The 21,866-nt window shown below is 35.4% G+C and overlaps 1 protein-coding gene across 2 annotated transcripts in view; it reads right to left on the bottom strand.

Moving 5' to 3' along the window:
• KIF6 (kinesin family member 6) overlaps positions 1-21,866 on the bottom strand; it is a 477,193-nt gene that overhangs the window by 323,731 nt on the left and 131,596 nt on the right. For both annotated transcript variants that reach the window (XM_020999471.2, XM_020999469.2), the window contains exon 7: positions 843-1,049. In XM_020999471.2, the coding sequence (XP_020855130.1) occupies positions 843-1,049 (207 nt within the window). The remainder of the gene's footprint in view (positions 1-842; positions 1,050-21,866) is intronic.

Raw genomic sequence — 21,866 nt, 5'->3', positions numbered from 1 at the left:
GGTGTTATGAGAAAAGTGCAGATATAGGGTAACTAGGTGGCACAGTGGATCGAACTGCTGGGCCTAAGTCTAAAACTGGCCTCAGATACTTACTAGCTGTATGATCCCGAGTAAGTCACTTAACTTCTGTTTGTCTCAGTTTCCTTATCTGTAAAATGGAGATAATAATAGCACCTACCTCCCAGGGTTGCTGTAAGGATCAAATGAAATAATAATTGTAAAGCGGTTAGCACATAGTATGTGGTTAGATAAATGTTAGCTATTATTATTATTACTAAAGTATCATAAAAATATGAGCTATTATTATTACCTCTCCAGGCAAAAGTAATTTCTGAAATACCACAGCACCTGTATTTCTCTTATTATGCTTTCACATTATGCCTTGTATTATAGTTATTTATAAACATGTCTTATCTCCCCTACTAGCCTACACATTCTATTAGGGTGAGGATTGTGTTTTATTCTCCTTTGAATTTGTTACAGCACCTAGTGCTGCCCCTCAAACAACGTGAACGCTAAATAGACATGTGTTAGATGAATGAATAAGTAAAGAGGATGTGGTGGGTGGCAGATGGTTTGCAGGGAAGTACAGAAGAGCAAGAATGCTGAAAGGAACTGTATCCAACCACTCCAAATCCAAGAAACCACCAGCAGTTCAGAAAGCTAACACTTAGTTCTGTTTTATAATTCCAGAGATATTTTAATAAAATTTGACGTAAAAGGAATTAGTACTATGTGCATTTTCTCAAAAAAAAAAGAGTGACAGTTTATTAACAACATTTGCATTCAACAAACAATTTCAAGCTAAAGCAAGAACTATGTGCTCACATTGTCAGTTTTACCTGTTCTAAGTAGTGTAGGGAAAGGTTGATATATTTGGCTTCTGTCAGAAGCTGGCCTCCAACTCCAGTCTTTGCAACTCTCTCTGAACCAGCCAGGTCAACCAAATGGAGTTTGGCACGACGCACAACTGCAGAGCCTGGTTCCTTGCTTGAGATATGAACTGTGAAAATGCAGTGGGAACGCGTGGAGGCCTGATTCATAGGAGTCTATCAAAGGGGAGTTCCAAAGAAAAGCCCATTAGAAGAAAAAATATTTTTTAAACAACAGAAACAACATTTTTAAGCAATTGAGAAGGTAAAAACAATTTTTCCTTAAAGCCTCAAGCTTAAGTCTTCTCCAGTACCTTTGATACGCTGAATGGAATATCAGATGTGATAAGTCAGATCAGATGGTAGGAGAAGGATGCTAATGAGTCCACAGTCATGGATTGGATGCTTATATGAATTAATAATAGCAATAATGATAATAATGATAATACCTGCCCTCTACATAACACTTTAAGGATTACAAAGCACTTTACAGCCTTTTTCATTTCATCTTTACAACAACCCTGTGAGATAAGTGCTATTACTATCTCCACTTACCAGATGATGGTAGAATCAGTGCAGAGACTTTAAGTGACTTACCAGAGTTCTACAGCTACTAAGTGTCTGAACTGGAATTTGAACCCGGGTCTTAAGACAAAATCTTGAGCTCTGGCTACTAACAGTTCTACCATTCTACCTGGCCACAGACTGCACATGCCTGATACTCAAGAGAGGTAACATTTATAAAGTGCTCAGCATAGTATTTGGTATATAATAGATACTATATAAATGCTAGATATTATTATCATTCTTATTACTGGTCAACAATTTCAATAATATCTGATGTTGATCAAAAATGGGACAAGGCAACACTAGCCCATTTCATTACTAGGAAGACAACTCAAAGTACATAATGCACTCATAATAGATAAGCAGCATAATCTTTTATTTCTGTAGGACAATATGCATCTGAATTTTGTGGTATAGATGGGAAAATAGATTTGGATCTACATCTGTAAGACAATACCTTGCCAAAGAAATGTGGACATTTATAAATCTGAATTTAAATCTAACAGAAACTTCAGGATATTTTTCCAGCCCCAAATTCCATATGCTTTAAAGGGAAATAATTGACATACAGTATAGACAAAACCAGATGATTAGAAAAATTTTGGCGATAAAGAGACAGAACATGAAGTTAAATAGGCTGAAAAATTGTCCCATTACTTGTAGCCACAACAAACAATACTCAAACCATGGCAGCATGTGATTTTGCATGCAAACGTGGGCCGGCAAATAACTGTGCATGCAAAACCACAAGTTCAAATTTAGAACCTGAGTTGAGGTGCCTTGGAAGTGACTGTTAAGTTATTTGCAGAACTTAAATATGGGGTTTGTCTCACTGTTATATTCCCACTACAATAAATCCTACAGTACCATGATGAAAGTCAAATCAACAATTGATATAAATGTAATAATGTCAAAACTAAACCCAACAGCTGTCTTCAGCTTCTAGACTGATATATTGGAATGTGGACCTTTAACAAATACTGGAATTGAGTATTCATTTCACTGGAATGCAAACATCAGATTTTTACATCAAACTAAATTATAATTCTTGTGAAGGTTAACTGAGGTCTGCAATTAAAATACTAGACTATTATGTTTTATAAGTCTGTGTCCACAGTTTCCTGACTTTTTAGAACTATTTCCTGCATGGACTGGAAGTTGCTATTCTCTTAAAAACAACATTTTAGATGCTTCAGAAAATATCATTTGTATATAGATAGCTACTTGCATTTCAGTCTGATGATGTGCTGTGTGTCTGCCCTATATATATGTAGGACATAATTCTTCTTTCCTTATGTGCACACTCCTGATTGTCTTTTTAAAGGCAGAATTGTAACAGACATATTTTTAAATGCATGAGAACATATGGTATCACTTAGGTAGATTAATGTGAATTTAAACACACATGTTATGCAAATGTGCACATAGAACTACTGAATGGGGCCTTTGGCAAAATCAAAGTAACGTCAAATCTCTGGTCATTTCATATTAGACATTTAATGAGTGCTTCCTTTGTGATCAACACTACTGCTAGGTGTTAGGGACACAAAAGAAATATGAAACATAGTCCATACCCTCAAAGAACTTATGATAGAGTTGGAAAGACAATCAGTCAAAAAACATATATTAAAGGTGACCTGTGTGTCAAGCAATATGTTGGGTTCTGAGAATATACAAAGAAAAAATGTTCCTTCCCTCAAGGAGCTCCATTTTATTGGGGTAAATAACATATACACATATAACTAAATACTGAAATAAATCAAAGTAATTTAGAGGATACTAACAGTTTGGGGGCATCTGTGAAGGCTTCACATAGACAAGATTACTTGAATTGAGTTTTGAAGGAAGCTAAAATTCTAAGAAGTGGAGATCAAGGTCATACATTACAGGCAGTGTGAGTCTGGACAAAGTCAGAAAGACGGTAAATGGAATAATGTTTATAATGAATAGCAAGTAAGCCAGTCTGCTTGCAAGGTGGTGTATGAAAAGGGAAGATGTGTATTAAGTTTGGAAAAGTAGATTGAAGCCAGACTGTGAAGGGTTCTAAATATCAAACAGAGGTGTCTGTACTTCTTTTTTTTCTTTTTGTAATTTTATTAATTTATTTTGATTTATCAACAATCACTTCCATATGCTTTTGAGTTGAAAATTTTTCTCCCCCTTCCTCCCCACCACCCTCCCCAAGGCGGTGTACAATCTGATATAGGCTTTACATTTACATACCCATTAAACATATTTTCACATTAGTGAAGTTGTAAATTAAAATTTAAACCAATAGGAAGAACCATCAGAAAGATGAAACAAAACTCAACAGGAGGTAAAAATAATAGCGATTCAACTTCCATAGTTCTTTCTTTGGATGTGGATAGCATTTTCCATCCCAAGGCCTCTGGAGATGTCTTAGATCCTTGTAATGCTGAGAAGGGTTCAGTTTAACATTCTTAGTCATTGCATAATGTGGCTGTTATTGTGTACAAGTCCTCTTGGTTCTGCTCACTTCACTCAGCATCAGACCATATAAGTCTTTCCAGGTTTTTCTGAAGTCAGCCTGTTCATCATTTCTTATAGCACAATAGTATTCCTTTACATTCATATACCACAACTTGCTCAGCCATTCCCCAATGGATGGGCATCCTCTCACTTTCCAATTCTTTGCCACCACAAAAAGAGCTGATATGAATGAATATTTTTGTACATGTGGGTCCTTTTCCCATTTGTTTGATCTCTTTGGGATATAGCCCTGGAAGTGCTATTGCTGGATCAAAGGGTATGCACATTTTTGTAGCCCTTTGGGCATAGTTCCAAATTGTTCTCCAAAATGGTTGGATCATTTCACAACTCCACCAACAATGTATTAGTGTTCCAATTTTCCCACATCTTCTCCAACATTTATCATTTTCCTGTTTTGTCATGTTGGCCAATCTGATAGGTGTGATGTGGTACCTCAGAGTTGTTTTGATTTGCATTTCTCTAATCAATAATGATTTAGAGCATTTTTTCATATGACTATAGATGGCTTTAATTTCTTCACCTGAGAACTGTCTGTTCATATCCTTCGACCATTTATCAATTGGGGAATGGCTTGTGTTCTTATAAATTTGTCTTAATTCTCTATATATTTTAGAAATGAGGCCTTTATCGGAGAGACTGGTTGTAAAAATTCTTTCCCAATTTTCTACCTTCCTTCTAATCTTAGTTGCATTGGCTTTGTTTGTGCAAAAACTTTTCAATTTAATGTAATCAAAATTATCCATTTTGCTTTTCATAATGTTCTCTATCTCCTGTTTGGTCATGAATTCTTCTGTTCTCCATAGATCTGATAGGTAAACTATTCTTGTTCTCCCAGTTTACTTATGGTATCAGCCTTTATATCTAAGTCATGAACCCATTTTGACTTTATTTTGGTATATGGTGTGAGATTTGGGTCTATGCCTAGTTTCTGCCATACTCTTTTCCAGTTTTCCCAGCAGTTTTTTTCAAAGAGTAGGTTCTTATCCCAGAAGCTGGGGTCTTTGGGTTTATCAAATAATAGATTACTATAGTCATTGACTACTGTGTCTTGCATATTTAACCTATTCCACTGATCCACCTCCCTATTTCTTAGCCAGTACCAAGCAGTTTTGATGATTGCTGCTTTATAATACAATTTAAGATCTGGAATTGCTAGGCCACCTTCCCCTGCATTTCTTTTCATTAGTTCCTTTGATATTCTGGGCCTTTTGCTTTTCCAAATGAATCTTGGTATTATTTTTTCTAACTCTATAAAATAATTTATTGGTAGTTTGATTGGTATGGCACTGAATAAGTAAATTAGCTTAGGTAGGATTGTCATTTTTATTATATTAGCTCAGCCTACCCATGAGCAACTTATGTTTTTCCAATTATTTAGATCTGATTTTATTTGTGTGAAAAGTGTTTTGTAATTGTGTTCATAGAGTTCCTGGGTTTGTTTCAGGAGGTAGATGCCTAAATATTTTATAATGTCTACAGTAAGTTTAAATGGGATTTCTCTTTCTATCTCTTGCTGTTGGGCTTTGTTGGTAATACATAGAAATGCTGATGATTTATGTGGGTTTATTTTATAGCCTGCAACTTTGCTAAAGTTGTTTATTATTTCAAGTAGTTTTTTACTTGATTCTCTAGGATTCTCTAAGTGTATCATCATGTCATCTTCAAAGAGTGAAAGCTTTGTTTCTTCTTTGCCTATTCTAATGCCTTCAATTTCTTTTTCTTCTCTTTTTGCTAAAGTTAAGGTTTCCAGTACAATATTGAATAACAGTGGTGATAATGGACATCCTTGTTTCACCCCCGATCTTATTGGAAATGCTTCTAGCCTGTCCCCATTACATATAATGCTTGCTGAAGGTTTTAGATAGATGCTATTTATTATTTTAAGGAAGACTCCATTTATACCTATGCTTTCTAGTGTTTTTAATAGGAATGGGTGTTGTATTTTATCAAAAGCTTTTTCTGCATCTATTGAGATGATCATGTGGTTTCTGTTGGTTTTGTTGTTGATATGCTCAATGATGCTGATAGTTTTCCTAATATTGAACCAATCCTGCATTCCTGGTATAAATCCTACCTGGTCATAGTGTATTATTCTTGTGATAAGTTGCTGCAATCTATTTGCTAGTATTTTGTTTAAAATTTTTGCATCTATATTCATTAGAGAAATTGGTCTATAATTTTCTTTCTCTATTTTGACTCTTCCTGGTTTAGGTATCAACACCATATTTGTATCATAAAAAGAATTTGGTAAGACTCCTTCTTCACCTATTTTCCCAAATAGTCTATATGGTATTGGAGTAAACTGTTCTTTAAATGTTTGACAGAACTCACATGTAAATCCAACTGGATGCCTCTGTACTTCTTGAGCAGCAGAGTAACTTGGTCAGAACTTTAGAAATATCATTTCATTGGTTGCTTAGTGAATGAATTGGAAAGGACAGAGACTGGAGCCAGGGAAACCAAATTAGCTGATAAGAACCTTAACTAGGTGACCATGTAAATGAAGGGAACAGATGTGAGAGATGGAGGTAGAGTCGATAAGACTTGGCTAGACCACATACGAGGAGAGTGGAGAGTTGCAGATAACTCAGGATTATGAACCTGGGTTACTGGACGGCTGATGGCAGGTATCTTCAACTGAAACAGAGAAGTAGGTAGGGTTTAGGGTAAAGATAATGAGTTCTGTTTTGGACATACGATCATATATTTAAAGTTGGAAGGAACTATAAAGGTCACGTAGTTTTTAGACTCCTTACTGTATAAATGTGGAACTAAGACTAAGAGAAATTAAATTATCATTTTAAGGAAGGCTCTATTTATTCCTATTTCTAGTGGGCTTTTAAAAATATTAATAGGCAGTGCATTTTGTAAAAGGTTTTTCTTCATTTATTGAAAAACTATATGCTTTGTGTTAGTTTTGTTATTGGTATGGTCAGTTATGCTTGTAGTTTCCCTTATGTTGAAACCTTGCATTTCTGGTATAAATTCTGCCTTCTCATAGGGTATGATCTTTGTGATGTATTGCTGCAAACTTTTTGTTAATGTTTTATTAAAATTTTTGCTTCAATATTCATTTGTCTAATGAATGGTCCATAGTTTCTTTGTTTTGATTCTCTGGTCTAAGTATCAAGACCATACTGTATCATAGAAGGATTTTGGTAGGATCCCATCTTTATTTATTTTTTCAAACAGTTTATATAGCATTGAAATTATTCTTAAAATGATAGTTAGAATTCATGTATAAATGCATCTGATCCTAGGTTTTTTTCTTTAGTTCATTTATGGCTTGTTCAATTTCTTTTTCTAAGATCAGATTATTAAAGTATTCTATTTCCTCTTCTGTTAATTTGGGCAATTTATATTTTTGTAAATATTCATTTCATTCATGTCAATTTTATTAGCATATGGTTGAGTAAATTAGCTTTTAATAATTGCTTTTATTTCATTTTTCATTGCTTGTTAATTCTCTTTTCTCATTTTTCCACTGGTAATTTCTTTCTTTTTAAAAAAAATCATATTACCTAATAATTTATCTATTTTGTTTTTTTTAAACCCAGCTCCTACTTTTATTTATTAATTCTATGGTTTTTCTTTAACTTTAAATTGTGTTAATCCTTTCTTTGACTTTCAGGATTTTTATGATGACGTTTAATGGTGGGGAGGGGTTTAACTGGTTGGCATACTAGTTTTTTTAAGCTGTACACCCAGTTTGTTGATCTGTTCTTTCTCTCTTTTGTTGTTAAGTTTAGAGATATAAAAGTTCCTCTAAGTACTGCTTATTTTCTTTGATCATCCCATTCCTTAGGATTAAGTTATTCCATTTCCAACTAATTTTTAACCTATGCTTCAAAGGCTCTTTATTGAATATTGTTTATATTGTATTATGGCAGGAAATTTGAATTTAATATTTCTGCTTTTCTTGTGAGGGTTTTTTCCCCTATTATATGGTCAATTTTTGTGATTTGCACAGCTGAGAAATAAGTATACACTTTTGTATCCCCATTCAATATTTTCCAGAGGCCTATCATATCCAATTTTTCTAAAATTCTATTCATCTCTTTAATTTCTTTCTTGTTTTTTTAATGCTTCAATTTATCTAGGTCTGAGATGGGTAAATTGAAATCCCCATTAACATCATTTTACTATTTATTTCTTCTATAATTCATTTAACTTTTCCTTTAAGTGTATATATATTCAGTACTGATATTAATGTCTATGGTACTTTTTAGCAAAATGTAGTTTCCCTCTTTATTTCTTTTAATGAAATCTATTTTTTGCTTTTGCCTTGTCTGAAATCATGATTGCTGGTGCTGCCTTTTTTACGTCAGCTGAAGCATAATAGATTCTGCTTAAGTCTTTTATTTTCACTATGTGTTTCTTTCCATTTCAAGTGTGTTTCTTAATAAGCAACAAATTGTTGATCTCTGGTCTCTAATCAATTCTGATATCCTCTTCTGTTCTGTACACGAGTTTACCCCATTCACATTTGTAGTTATGATTATTACTGTGTATTTCCCTCCATGATATTCTCTTACACTTAACCTCCTTTTACCCTATCCTGTCTTCAGGATTATTTTACTTCTGAACACCTCTTTTAATCTATCCGTCTTCTAATTCCTCCCTCTTATTTACCTGTCCGAATATGATGTATTTCTGTACCAACTATATCTGTTTATACATGTGTATTCTTTTCTTCTTTAACCATTTCAGATGAGAATGAGGTTCAAATGTGGTCACCTCTTCCCACATTCCCACCCCACTGCTTCCTCCTTGTTATAGAAATTCATTTTGGTATACCCTATTTATGTGCGATAATCTCCCCCATTCTTACTCTCCTTTCCCTCCCTCTCTTCCCCACTCCTTTTTTTTTTCTTTTTGAGCTCATACAAATACAACAGAATCATATGCAGGCCATATTTCTAAATAGACTCCCTCTGACCTTTGTTGAAGATAATTCCCCATATAAGGATGTAAGCAGTTTGACACTGTTTAATCCCTTATGATTTCTCATACATCTTTAATATTTTATGCTTCTCTTAATTTGGGGGTTTGTATGTCAGATTTTCTATTCAGCTCTGGTCTTTTCATTAGAAACATTTAAAAGTCTTCTATTTCATTAAAGATCCATTTTTTTCTCTCTATAAGGATTAAACCCAGTTTTGCTGGGTAGTTTATTTTTGGTTATAATTCTAGCTCTTTTGACTTCCAGAATATCATATTCCAAGCCCTGCATTCCACTCCATTATGGTAGTAGTTGCTAAATCTCATGTGATCTTCAAAATGGTTCCATGGTAATTGAATTCTTTCTTTTTGGCTGCTTGCCATATTTTCGTCTTGACCTGGGAACTCAGGAGTTTCTAGGAAGTTTTTATTTTGAGTTTTCTTTCAGGAGATGACTGGCAAATTCTAACTTTCATTCTTTCTTTCTTCTCTCTCTCTCTCTCTCTCTCTCTCTTGCCAATTCATATCTTTTTTCTTTCATTATATTTGAATTTATTTTAAACTTCAGTGCAAAATAAGAAAAAAAAATTGCCATGTACATAACAGAACACAAAAGATGATTCAATATAAAACAATAAATTTTCCATTTCAAGAAAATCTATATAATAAATACTACACATTATTTTCAAAGCTGTCCATATTTTCTTTGCTTCCTTGTATGTTTTCTTTTTTCCTCTACCTCGCAATTTTTACATTATTCCCTCCCCTCCCAACAAGAAGGCTACAATTAAGCATGGAGATACACACAAGCATACATATACATACATATGCATATACATACATATGCATATATATATATATATGTAACATACTCACATATACATAGACATATATGTATACACAAATATACATAGATATTCATAAACATACACATATACACTCAAACACATATACATAAGACCGCATTATGCTTATTTCCAGTTGTGATCTGTTTCTTTGTAGGTGGATAGCATCTTCCTTTATAAGTCCAAATCCACCACCAGCTTATCATTTCCTACACCACAACAATATTCCAACCCAATCACATTCTATCTGGAAGATTGTTTATGAGAGTTTTTCCCCTCAATTTTTCTGCATTCCCTCTATTCTTTGCTCCATGGGTTTTATTTATACAGGAAAATTTTAACTTAAAATAATCAAAACTACCGATTTTATACCTGTACCCTGCTCTCACCTTATAATATGGTTTACAGTCTGATACTACTGAATCTAGTTCCTTCACATCTTTCCCCCCTGGTTTCCTTGAAATTCCTGACCCTCTGCACTTCCAAATGAACCCTTTATTATTTTTTCTGATTTTGTAAGATAATTTTTAGTAATTTAATTGGGATGGTATTACATAAATAGATTAGTTAGGTAAAATTGTCATTTTTTATTATATTAGCTTTACCTACCCATGCACAATAAATATTATTTCAATTTTTTAGATCTAACTTTGTTCATATAAAAGGTGACTTGTGTTTATCTTCATATAGCTTCTGTGTCTGTTATGGCAGGTATACTCTCATATTTTTTATGCTATCTAGATATTTTATATAGTCTAAAACTATTGATTAATATGGCTGACACAGTGTAGTTTCCCTATTTTTCTTTTGATTAAATCTAATTTTAGCTTTGACTGCCTGAGATCATGATTACTATCTCTGTTTTTTTACATAATAAATTCTCCTTTTGCCCTTTATTTTGTGCTTGTGTGTATTTTTCATTTTTATTGCATTTCCTAAGAGCAACGTATTGAATTCAAAATTTTAATCTGCTATCAGTTTCCATTTTATGAGTAAACTTGTCCCATTCACATTCTAAATTATAATTACTTGCATATTTTCCTACTTCCTATTTTCCTCACTATCCTTCTCACCTTATTCCTATCCCTCCTCACTCCTCTACTTATCTTCTACCCACTATCTTGTCCTTCTATTCTTTAACCTACCCCCCAAGAATCTCTCCCTTGTCCTCCTCCTCCACCCTATACCTTTACCTTATTTCTTTCTGAATTTAGATTTTTATACCCTTCTAAGTTTATGTTGTTCCCTCTTTATCCCATTCCCGTTAATCTACACAGCATTCTATACCCCTCCTTATTCTATTCCCTATTCCTCCCTTATCCTTTTCCCCCTCTCTATCCCTTTGCCCTTTTATTTCTTTCTGAATCTAGACTTGTACACCTTTCTAGATACATATGTATTGTTCCTTTTTTAAGCCATTCCTGATAAGACAGGGTTCCAGAACTACCCACCCAGCTCCCCCAGCTAATTTCTCTGTGGCAGTTCTTCCTCTCACACCTCATTTGTATAATTACTCTTTTTGCCTTTTCCTACATCATTTTGCTTTTTAGAATCACATCATATTCAGCTCTACTCTGCACCTTCTTTCAAACTACCCAACTACTAATGACAATTTTAGATATATATTTACACATGTAATACACATATAATTTTACACATGTAAAAAGTAAACAATTTGTTCTTAGTGAGTCCCTTGTAATTAGTCTTTGATGTTTACAGTATATTTCTCTTGGATCTTATATGTCAAATTTTCCATTTAGTTCTGGTCTTTTTGCAATAAAATCCCAAAGGTCTGTCAATTCGTTGGATGTCCATTTTTTCCCCCATTCAGGATTATACTTAACTTTGCTGGGTATGATATTTTCGGCCATAACCTCAGATCTCTTGTTCTTTGATATATAGTGTTGCAAGACCTGTGATCTTTTAGTGTAGCCACTGCTTTGGTGTAATTCTAATTGTAGCTTTGCCTCTTTGAATTTTTTTTTCTTGTTGCTCATAATATTTTCTCCTTAACCTAGGGGTTTTGGAATATTCCTAAAGTATTCCTGTAGGTTTTCCTCCAAGGATCTCTTTCAGGTGTTGATTGATGGATTTTTTCTATTTTTTCCTTTCCCCTTATGTTCTAGCACTTCAGGACAATTTTTTAAAAAATTATTTCTTAAATCACTGTATCGAGACTTTTTTTTTTTGATTGTAGCTTTCAGGTAGTCCAATTATTCTTATGTTTTCTCTTCTTGATCTGTTCTCCAGATAAGTTGTTTTTTTTTTAAGATGTTTCACATTCTCTTCTATTTTTTTATTCTTTTGTTTTATTGTTTCTTGGTCTCTTTTAACTTTACTGGCTTCCCCTTGTTCAATTACAATTTTCAAGGAGTCATTTTCTTCCTTAAGATTCTGGATCTCCTTTTCCAGTTGATTGACTTTTTTCTCATAATCTTTTTGTTTTTCTTGTATTGTTCCTACTTTAAATTTTTTTCTTCAATCTTTTTTATTTGATTTTTGAAGTCTTTTTTGAGTTTTTTTTAATTAATTTTTGTTTTGGCAGGTGGCAGTTTGATGTTACTCTTTAGGGTAAAGAGAGGGTTTTTTTGCTTCAGTATTCTCCTCTGAAGATGAAGCCCAGTCTTCTCTATTCTTGTAGTAACTGTCTATGGTTGGGTTCTTTCTCTTTTGCCTGCTTATTTAAAAAAAAATTAGCAGCTTATTATTATAATCACCTCTAATCTTGAGGTGTGGGGGTACCTCTGGCCTCAGGTCCTTCTTACTGTTATTTTTTAAGCTTTGTCCCAGGCCCAACTTCTTCATTCTTTTCCCTGCAAGCCACAGCTAGGGCCCCCCAGCACACTAGGCCAGAAATGCTCTTGCTCCTGAGAATCCTCCAGTGGCTATGACCTTCACTTCTCCTCTCTGGCTTGGAACCAAGACCAAGACCTCACTTTTTCTGAAAGTGCCCACAGCCAGCAGTGTCCCCACCCTACTGCTCCTTCATTCACCAGCCATGTGCTAGTTCCTTCTTGCCCAGGACTGCATATCTCAGCAGCACAGCTGGGACTGGGTCCCTTGTCAGCAGAGGTTCCCTCAATCTTCTTCTGCTCAGATGCTGGACTCCCCACACTGTCCAGGAGATGAAAATTCCTGTGGCTGAAGTCCAGGATGCCTCCTGACCTAGCTTCCCCCAGGGATCTCTACTTCTTGTTTCAGCAGAGCTAGCCTGGAGGTGTCTACATTTCACTGGGGTGGAATCTCCATCCTGGGATCTTTCTATGGAACTTTTCCAGTTGTCTCGTTGTCTCAGGAGGATGGCTGTTCTGCCCCAACTCTTGTTTATTTTTGCGACTCTATGTTGACCCTGAGGTGTTATTTTGTCTTGTTTGTGGAGGAAATCTGGAGAGCTTAGAATTTTCTGACCTACTCCCAGAATCCTTTCTGGCAAATTCTTTCCATTTCTACCTTGCTCTCTAGTTCTAAGATATCTGGACAGGTTTTTTTCTTGAAATATGATATCTGTGCTCTTTTTTTCCCCCTCTTTTGCTCATGGCTTTAAAGTAGTATAACTATGCTTAAATTATTGCTCTTTGATATATTTTCTAGCTCAGTTGTTTTTCCTATGAGACATTTCATATTCTGTTTTATTTTTTCAGGTTTTTTTACTTCATTTTATTATTTCTTATTGTGTTAGAGAGTCATAAGTTTCCATTTGGCTAATTCTAATTTTCAAGTAGTTATTTTGTTTAGTAAGGTTTTGTATCTCTTTTTCCAAGCTGATAATTGTCTTTCATATCTTTCTTTCCTAGCTGAGGAGGTCTGCACTGGGCATGACATAACTTTGAAGACATTGAAGTATTAATTCTCAAGATATTTGAAAGAAAAGAGGATGCCATTTTTTCCTCCTGGGAAAAAATTTAAATTGTATTTAAATTTCTTAATTCAAATTTTTTTGTTGTTATTCTCAACTTTGCAGACCCTAAACATTAAGAGGAATATATATAAGAATAGCTAACACTTAATATAAGGCTTTAAGTCTGCGAGGCACTTTACAAATATTATCTAATTTGATCCTCAAAACAACCGTGGGAGGTAGGTGCTATTATAATCCCCATTTTACAGATGAAGAAACTGAAGAAAATAGAGAGTTGTTTGTTTTTTGCTTGCCCAGGGTCACAGAGCTATCAAGTGTCTAGGCTCAATTTGAACTCAGGTCTTTCTTACTCTAGGTCTAAGTGTTCTATCCACTATACCACCCAGCTGCTGAAACTGAATAAAACTGTGAAACTCATTACCTAATTGTTATTATTATTATTATTATTTTTAATCTCAGGCACATTGGTTCCATAGCCAGCTCTCTTTTTCTGTTCTACCCTCCAAACCACCTCCTAATCTCTTCTGTGAATTTTCTTTGAATGCTTTATGAATTTTTTCTTTTTTTTCTATTTCACTATTACTACCACCTCTTCTTCCCAACTCCAATAACCCTGCCCAAGAAGTATTCCTTTTAACAAGTTAGCATGGTCAAGAAAAATAAATCTATGCATTGATCATGTCCGAAAATGTATTTCTCATTCTGCAACTCTAGTCCATCACTTTTCTGTCAAGAGGTGGGAAGCATGCTTCATAATTGGGCCTCTGGAGTTATGGTTGGTCACTGAACTGATCAGAGTTCTTAAGTCTTTTAAAAGTACTTTCCTTTATAATGTTGTAGTCACTGTGTAAATTGTTCTCTGCATTGGTTCATATGACTTCTCAGGTTTCTCTGAAATCTGTCCCTTTCATAATTTTTATAGCATAATAATATTCCATTATGCTCATTTATTATAAATTAATTAGCAATTACCTATTCGAGAGGTATCATTTCAGTTTTTAATTTTTTGCCACAACAAAATGAATATTTTTGTACATATTGTTAATTTCCCTCTTCTTGATTTCTTGGTGGATGTAGGCCTACTAGTTGTTAGAGATGAACTTTTAATGACTTTTGGGATATAGTTCTAAATTGTTTTCCAGAACTGTCTGACCACCTAACACATCTACCAATAGTAAATTTTTGTTATCTTTGCCAATCTGATGGGTAAGAGGATAAACCTTAGAATCATCTTAATTGATATTTTTCTTGTCTTTACTGATTTAGAGATTCTTTCCATGTGGTTGTTGATAGCTTGGATTTCTTCCCTTGAGATCTTTTGACTATCTATCAGAGAATGGATCTTATTTAGTTAAATTAGTTTCCTATACATCTTGGAGATCTAGCCTTTAAAGAGAAATTTGCCACAAGGATTTTTTCCAAGTTAATTTTTTCTCTTCTAATTTTAGCTGCATTGATTTTGACTGTGCAAAAAAAAATCTTTCAAATTTATATAATCAAAGTTGTCCATTTTATCTCTATGATACTAGATTTGTCTGGTCAAGAACTCTCCTCTTATGTATACTTGTAAAAAGTATCACTTTCTTTGTTCCTCTAATTAGTTTATATTGTGACTTTCTATATCTAGATGTTATATTCACTTGGCTCTTTTTGTGGCATATGGTAGGAAATGTTAGTCTAAGCCTAATTTCTCCCAGATTGCTTTCCAGTTTTCCCAGCAGTTTTTGTTAAATAATGAGTTTTTACCCCAGTAGCTGGGGTTTATAATATACTAGCTTACTATGTTTATTTGCTTCTGGGTCTTTATTCCTAATCTGTTCCACAGACTATTTTTAAATCATACCAAATTGTTTTGATGATGACAGCTTTGTAGTATATAGTTTGAGATGCAATATTTCTAAGTCCCTTTCCTTCCCATTTTCTTTATTATTCCCCTTGAGATTCTTTAACTTTTGATTATCTAGATGAATTGTATTATTTTTTTTCTAGCTCTATAAAACAGACCAGCTAGGTAGTGTAGTGGATGGAGTACTGGGTAGAGTGCTGGGCTTGGAATCAGGAAGACCTGAGTTCAAATTCAGTCTCAGACACTTATTAGCTATGTGACCCTGGGCAAGTCACTTAACCCTGTTTGCCTCAGTTTCCTCATCTGTAAAATGAGCTGGAGAAGGAAATGACAAACCACCCTAGTGTCTTTGCCAAGAAAACCCTAATGGGGTTATGAAGTCAGACACGACTAAAACGACTTACAACAACAAAAGCTCTATAAGATAACCTTTTGGTAGTTTGATTGACAAGGATAGGGAGTGGACTTGTAATTTCACTGTATGAGGAAACTTCCCCTATCAATAAAAATCAATGCCTTCTCTGAAGCTTAGAGTCTTAGAGAGTGGCCCAAAGCACTTTCCCATGGTCACTGAGGCAGTCTGGGTGAGAGTGGGACTGGCTCTGAGGCAAGCTCTCTATTTGCCATTTGAAAGAGCAGATGTGAAAGATCAAAAACTGATCTCACCCCTCCCCCCAAAAAAAAGAGTCAAAATAATTTTGGGGATTTAGAGTGTAGATTTTTTATTTATGCTGACAGTTAATATTGCTATTAAACACCTACTAGGAACTATTACAGGCACTATGGATACAGACAAAATACAATAAGCCCTACCCTCAAGGCTATTAAATTCTATTGGGTAGGGTCAAGATTGGGATCCAACAATATACACATAAAAAATACAAAATATATACAAGGTAAGACAAAATAAATTCAGGAGGGACAGGTACTAAACAGATGAATGATCAAAAAATGTCTCATGGATGATGTGGGGGAGATTCACCATCATTTATTCTACAAAGAAATGATGGTAAGAATGATAGAAGTATGAGGGTTCATAAAGGGTAGGAAGATATACAGGGTGCTCAAAATTTTAGTTTAGTTTACAGTTGTTAAAGCATATACTATGACTGACAGCAATAAATAAGGCTATATTTGTATACCTTTATTGCCATGTAATTTTCAGATTTTTAGTTATTAGCCTTAGGTTTGGGCAGAAAAGAGTGAAAATACAATGTGCTCCAATGGAGGCCTGATATTAAAAGAATATCATACCAAGAGAAACCACTGCAAGGTAGTTGCTCACTATGTAATTCTGGTCTTCGACCTTATGGGTGTCACGTAGTGTCACTTAGTGTTTCCAGGACTGGATGATCTCTATCAAAAGAGCCCACTTGAACAACACCTCAGGCCACACTCAGTTCCTATCTTCAATATTTACATGTATTTGTGACTATAATAATGAAAGGGCAGGGCCATGTCTTGATCATCTCTTAACGCCTGTTAAGTCTAAAAGAAGACCCTACCTACACCAGAGAACTAAATACATTATGTTGACTTACTGTTGATTACACAAAGCAGGTGATGTAAAGAAGCTGAGATCTTCTAGAAGGATGTTGGCCTCACACTACCATATAAAGTGGAACCCAGTGCAAAGGAAACCACCATTCTTATGATAATGGGAGCAATGCAAGACTGGCACTTTTACTTACATTTTGTACTCCCCTTATGCAGAAGCCTCAGAATGAACTCTTTAGATTTCATTTATTAAGTCAAACTCTTGCTGCGCATGCACAGCACACTGTGGTAGGCACAGAGGCAGACAGAAATTTTGGATAAGATGAAGTCTCTACCCTCAAGGAGACTTGACCTTATGAAGTCAATATAACTAGTATGTTTCCCATCCAAAATTCCAGTAGGAAGTTTGGTGCTATGTTAGCCAGTGAGACTTTAAATGGTTAAGTAGAACATGATTTTTCAACGTTAATTACAACCATAATCTCCTTGTTTCCTACTCATACCACACAAGGAGATTATGTCTTCGAGCATTAGAAATGAAAGAGTACTTGTCAACAAACACAGCCACACAATAAGGCTACTATTTCCTTTCTGTACTTTATAGGTTATTGTACAGAATGTCCAATGAACAGCTGTTTAGCTAATTCTAGCATGAACTGCACCCTACTCCCTCTTATACCCTTCTCCCCGGCCCATCATCCTCAGGTCTCCCTGGCCCTCACATTTTGACAAGAGTTACATACCTTGTTTCAACAGGTTTGCTTCTAAATTGCATTTTGGGAAAATTCAAAATTACATTCCTTCCTGCAGAAGGAATAAATAATTATTTATTCTTTAGAGAGCTAATGTGTAATAATGAATAAAAGGCCAGCCTTGAAGCCAGGAGAACCTGGGTTCAAGTCCTGCTTTTAACACACCCTGGCTGTATGACCGTAGGCAAGTGACTTAATTTCTCTATGACTAGACCATGCTGATCTGCACTGATAGAGTTTCCTGACCAAGAAGTTCCTTAAACCATTGAAATCACAGGTACAGTTTCTATGCCCATCAAAATAAGTAGTGCATAGTGAGTCCTTTAGTTGAAACCAATGAGACTTTTATTTAAAGGTAAAGCAAAAGGACAGACGGCATACTATGAAAATTTTTATAAAAATATTTATAAAACATATGAAAGCTGTTGGATAGATGAAATCCCTTTCAGGAATTCTAGAACATTATAATAACCTATATTTAAGCTTAAATGTTTGCACAGTGCTTTAGGTATATCATCTCATTTGAGCCTCACAAGAGCCTCACGAGGTAGATACTACAAGCGTTAGTAACCTGATTTTATAGATGAGAAAACTCACAGGATGTCAACTGCCAATGACCATACTTGCTAGCAAGTGTCAGCAATGGGATTCCAACACAGATTTCTCTGGATTCCAAGCATAAAGCTTTCCCCACCATATCACACTGCCTCTCTGTGTATTTTTAGTCACAATCAGAATTTGAGAGTTGGAGGAGATCTCAACAACCATCTAGTTCAATGTACACACAAAAGAAATTCTCACGATAACATAGCTCTCAAATGGTCATCCAACCTCTGTTGAAGACCTCCAGAGAGGGAGAACTACCACCTCATAAGGCACTGCATTTTTGGACAACTCTAATTGTTAGGAAATTTCTCCTAATATCAAGCCTAATTTTCCCTCTTTGAAACTTTCATCCACTGTTACTGCTGTTGCTGCCCATTGGAACCAAGAAGAACAAGGTGAATTCCTCCATATAGACCTTCAAATGCCTGAGGGGGTCATCTCCAGTAGTCCTGATCTATATCTTGCCACTGGACCCAGACGGCTCCAGAGGAGAAAGTGAGATTGGTGACTTTGCACAGCCCCCCTGACTTAAATACAATTCACTTGCAAGTCATGGCATCCACTTCTTGATATCATGACCCTCTCTGAGAATAAAGGACAAACAACAACTGTGAGTAGCACGAGCCACCCCACTGGGGACCCAACTGGCCAGTTCCAACTGGACAACTCAGCTCCTTTCTTCCTTTCTTCTTCCTCCTCTCCTCTCCTCTCCTCTTTTCCTCTTTCCTCTCCCTCTGTCCATATATGGTATCATACCCTTACCTGAAGGTGCTCTGCCTAAGGAATGCAAATTTTGATCACTGAAACCTGGAAAGATATTTTGGAGTTTATTGCCTAGATTTCTTTCTTAAGGACTATGCCTTAAACCCAATTCACTCTGGCTCTCATTGATTGGCTAATAATAGGTCCCAGACCAAGCCCACTTAGTGGTCACTGTTTGGGCCCTGATGCCTGAGTGAACATAAATAGCAATTGTTTCTGTTTTGACCAGAAACTCTGAGGGTCTTCCCCTCCCAGATCGATTTTTTTTAAAACTAGGTCAAAGAGGGCATTCTTTGCCTCACTTCTTACCTAGCCTTAATCACTGAATGGGCATTACCTCTAACGGAGACCTGGGAAAGACTTTACCTTAAAAAGACCAAGGTCTTCCACTGTATCCTGGGCCATCTCCAGTTGTCCTGATCTACATCTTGCCACTGGACCCAGAAGACTCCAGAGGAAAAAGTGAGAATCGTGACTTTTCACAGCCTTCCCTCACTTAAATCCAATTCACTTGCATGTCATGACATCACCTCCTTGATATCATGGTCCTCTTTGAGAATGAAGGACAAACAACAAATACTTGAAAACAGCTGTCATTTAGCTCTATGCCCCATCCTCATGCCCTGTTCTTCCAATTGATCCTCATGTAACCTGGACTCAAGGCCCTTCACTATCTTAGTTGCCTATCTCTGAATATTCTTTGGTCTATCAATGTCCTTCTTAGAATGTGGCACCCAGAATTGAACACAATATTCTGAACAAGATTTGACAAAGGAGAAATACAATATGACCATATCACCCTATTTCTGGAAGCTCTGCCTCTCTCCATGAAGCCCCAGACTGCATCAGCATTTTGGGCTGCCAAACTACACCTTTGATTTATATTAATCTTGCTAAAATACAAAATCTTTTAAAGAACCATTATTATCCAACCATGCCTCCCTGATCTTGTACTTGAGAAACTGGCTTTCTTTATGCCCTTACAGTTCTCTCTAATTTATTTCATCTTCTTAGATTCATCCCAATGCTTTAGCCTGTCAAGATCATCTGGGATCCTGCTCTCATTCAGTGTATTTGCTATCCCTCCCCACTTTGATCATCTACACATTTGATGAGCATGTCATCTGTGCTTTTGTCCAAGTCATTGACAAAATATTAAAATAGGGCCAAGTACAGAAGCCTGGAGTATCCACTGGAGACCTTGTGCCACATTGCCAGAGAACCATTAATAACTACTCTTGGAGTTCAGCCACCATGCCAGTTTGGAATCTATTTAATTGTAATCTCATGTTGTCAATACCACTCTATTTTTCTCCACAAAATGTATAAAATTCTATATCAGTTGCTTTCCTAAAATCTAGGTAAAATATATCCACAATATATCATTCATACATGACTTTAGTAATCCTATCTAAAATGGAAATGAGGTTAATTTGGAATGATTTTTTTTTATGAAGTCATACTGGTCCTTTGTAATCATACTTTTTCCCTTTCCAGACGTTTGCCAACAAATGCCAACAATTTTTAATGACTTATCATAGAATTTTCCAAGGAACTGTAGTCAAGTTTATTGCCTTAAATAAGGGTTTTACAGGCCTTACATTTCCTTCTTTTTAAAAAAAAATTGGGTCAACATTTGCCCTTCTCCGTTCTTGCATTATCTTTCCTGTTTTCCATGATCTTTTAAATATTACTGACAGTGGCTCTGTAATCACACCTGCCAGTTCTTTCAGTACTTGAAGATATCATTCATCTGATCCTTGAATTTATCAAGGGCACCTAGGTGTCGCATTATTTATTTGGGGCATAAATTCCCTCTTAGTCATTTTTGTTCTGTCATTCCAATGCAAAGGTTATTTTTCTTGGTAGAGAAAATAGAAGCATTTAGTTCTTGTCTTTAAGTTTCTTTCCTCTATTTCCTCCTTGTAAAATGAAAACTAGAATAGATGATTCCTAGGACACCTCTAGCTCTGGGTGACTGGATTGAAGTCCTAGATGCAGGAGAAGAAAAGAATAAGGACACAGAAAGAGAAGAATCACCCTTAGTAAGGAGCAAAGAAACTCATGCCTCTGAGAAAGGAGGAAAGAAGGCTAGAATGCGTGATGATGCCTAAAAGCTGAGGATGAGAATCGAGAAAGCTCCCTTCAGATGGCTTCACTCTCTGTGAAATGGAACACTAGGTCAAATGCTACAACTGAGTGTAAGGGGGTACAAATGGTGCCTTGAAGAGTAAGAAAACATTTGAAACAGCCACTGTGAGGAATTATTAAGAGCAGAGGAGAAGGAATGCCTAGTAGCAGGGAGGATTCAGATGGTTTTATACACCATTTATGGAAAGAAGGCATTAAGTTTAATGCAAGATATAAATAGAACTGTAGAAATTATTTCAGAATTTTGAATTAAGTAGAAAAAGGATAAATCTGCCCTTAATAACTTTTCCTGAAAATGACTAAAGTACATGAAAATAAAAAGAATTTCCCTTTGTATACTATGCATCCAGACTTTGTTTTGCAGATGTTTTCTGGTTACCATAGCAGCTTCTGAATTTGTCTCTGTATAAATGGGAAGTTGGTAACCTAGTTTGAAAAACTGATTAGTATGTTCTTTTTATCCCAGTAAGCTCATTCTGCAGTTACACAAATTGCATTTTGACAACTAGGTTGTCATCCAAAGCATAGTTTTTTGTCTTACTAAGGATCTTAATGATAAAATATTCCAAAGGAATGAGAATTGCTTTTTAGTTATGTTTTAAAATATCTTTTACAGTATCCAGAAGAGATGACTACAGTTCTCAATATGTAAGCTTT

This window comes from Phascolarctos cinereus, unplaced genomic scaffold, assembly GCF_003287225.1.
Source record: "Phascolarctos cinereus isolate Bilbo 61053 unplaced genomic scaffold, phaCin_HiC Scaffold_5;HRSCAF=322, whole genome shotgun sequence".
Taxonomy (NCBI): Eukaryota; Metazoa; Chordata; class Mammalia; order Diprotodontia; family Phascolarctidae; genus Phascolarctos; species Phascolarctos cinereus.
The sequence above is the reverse complement of the archived record's forward strand: the minus strand, read 5'-3'. Positions and strand labels throughout refer to the sequence as shown.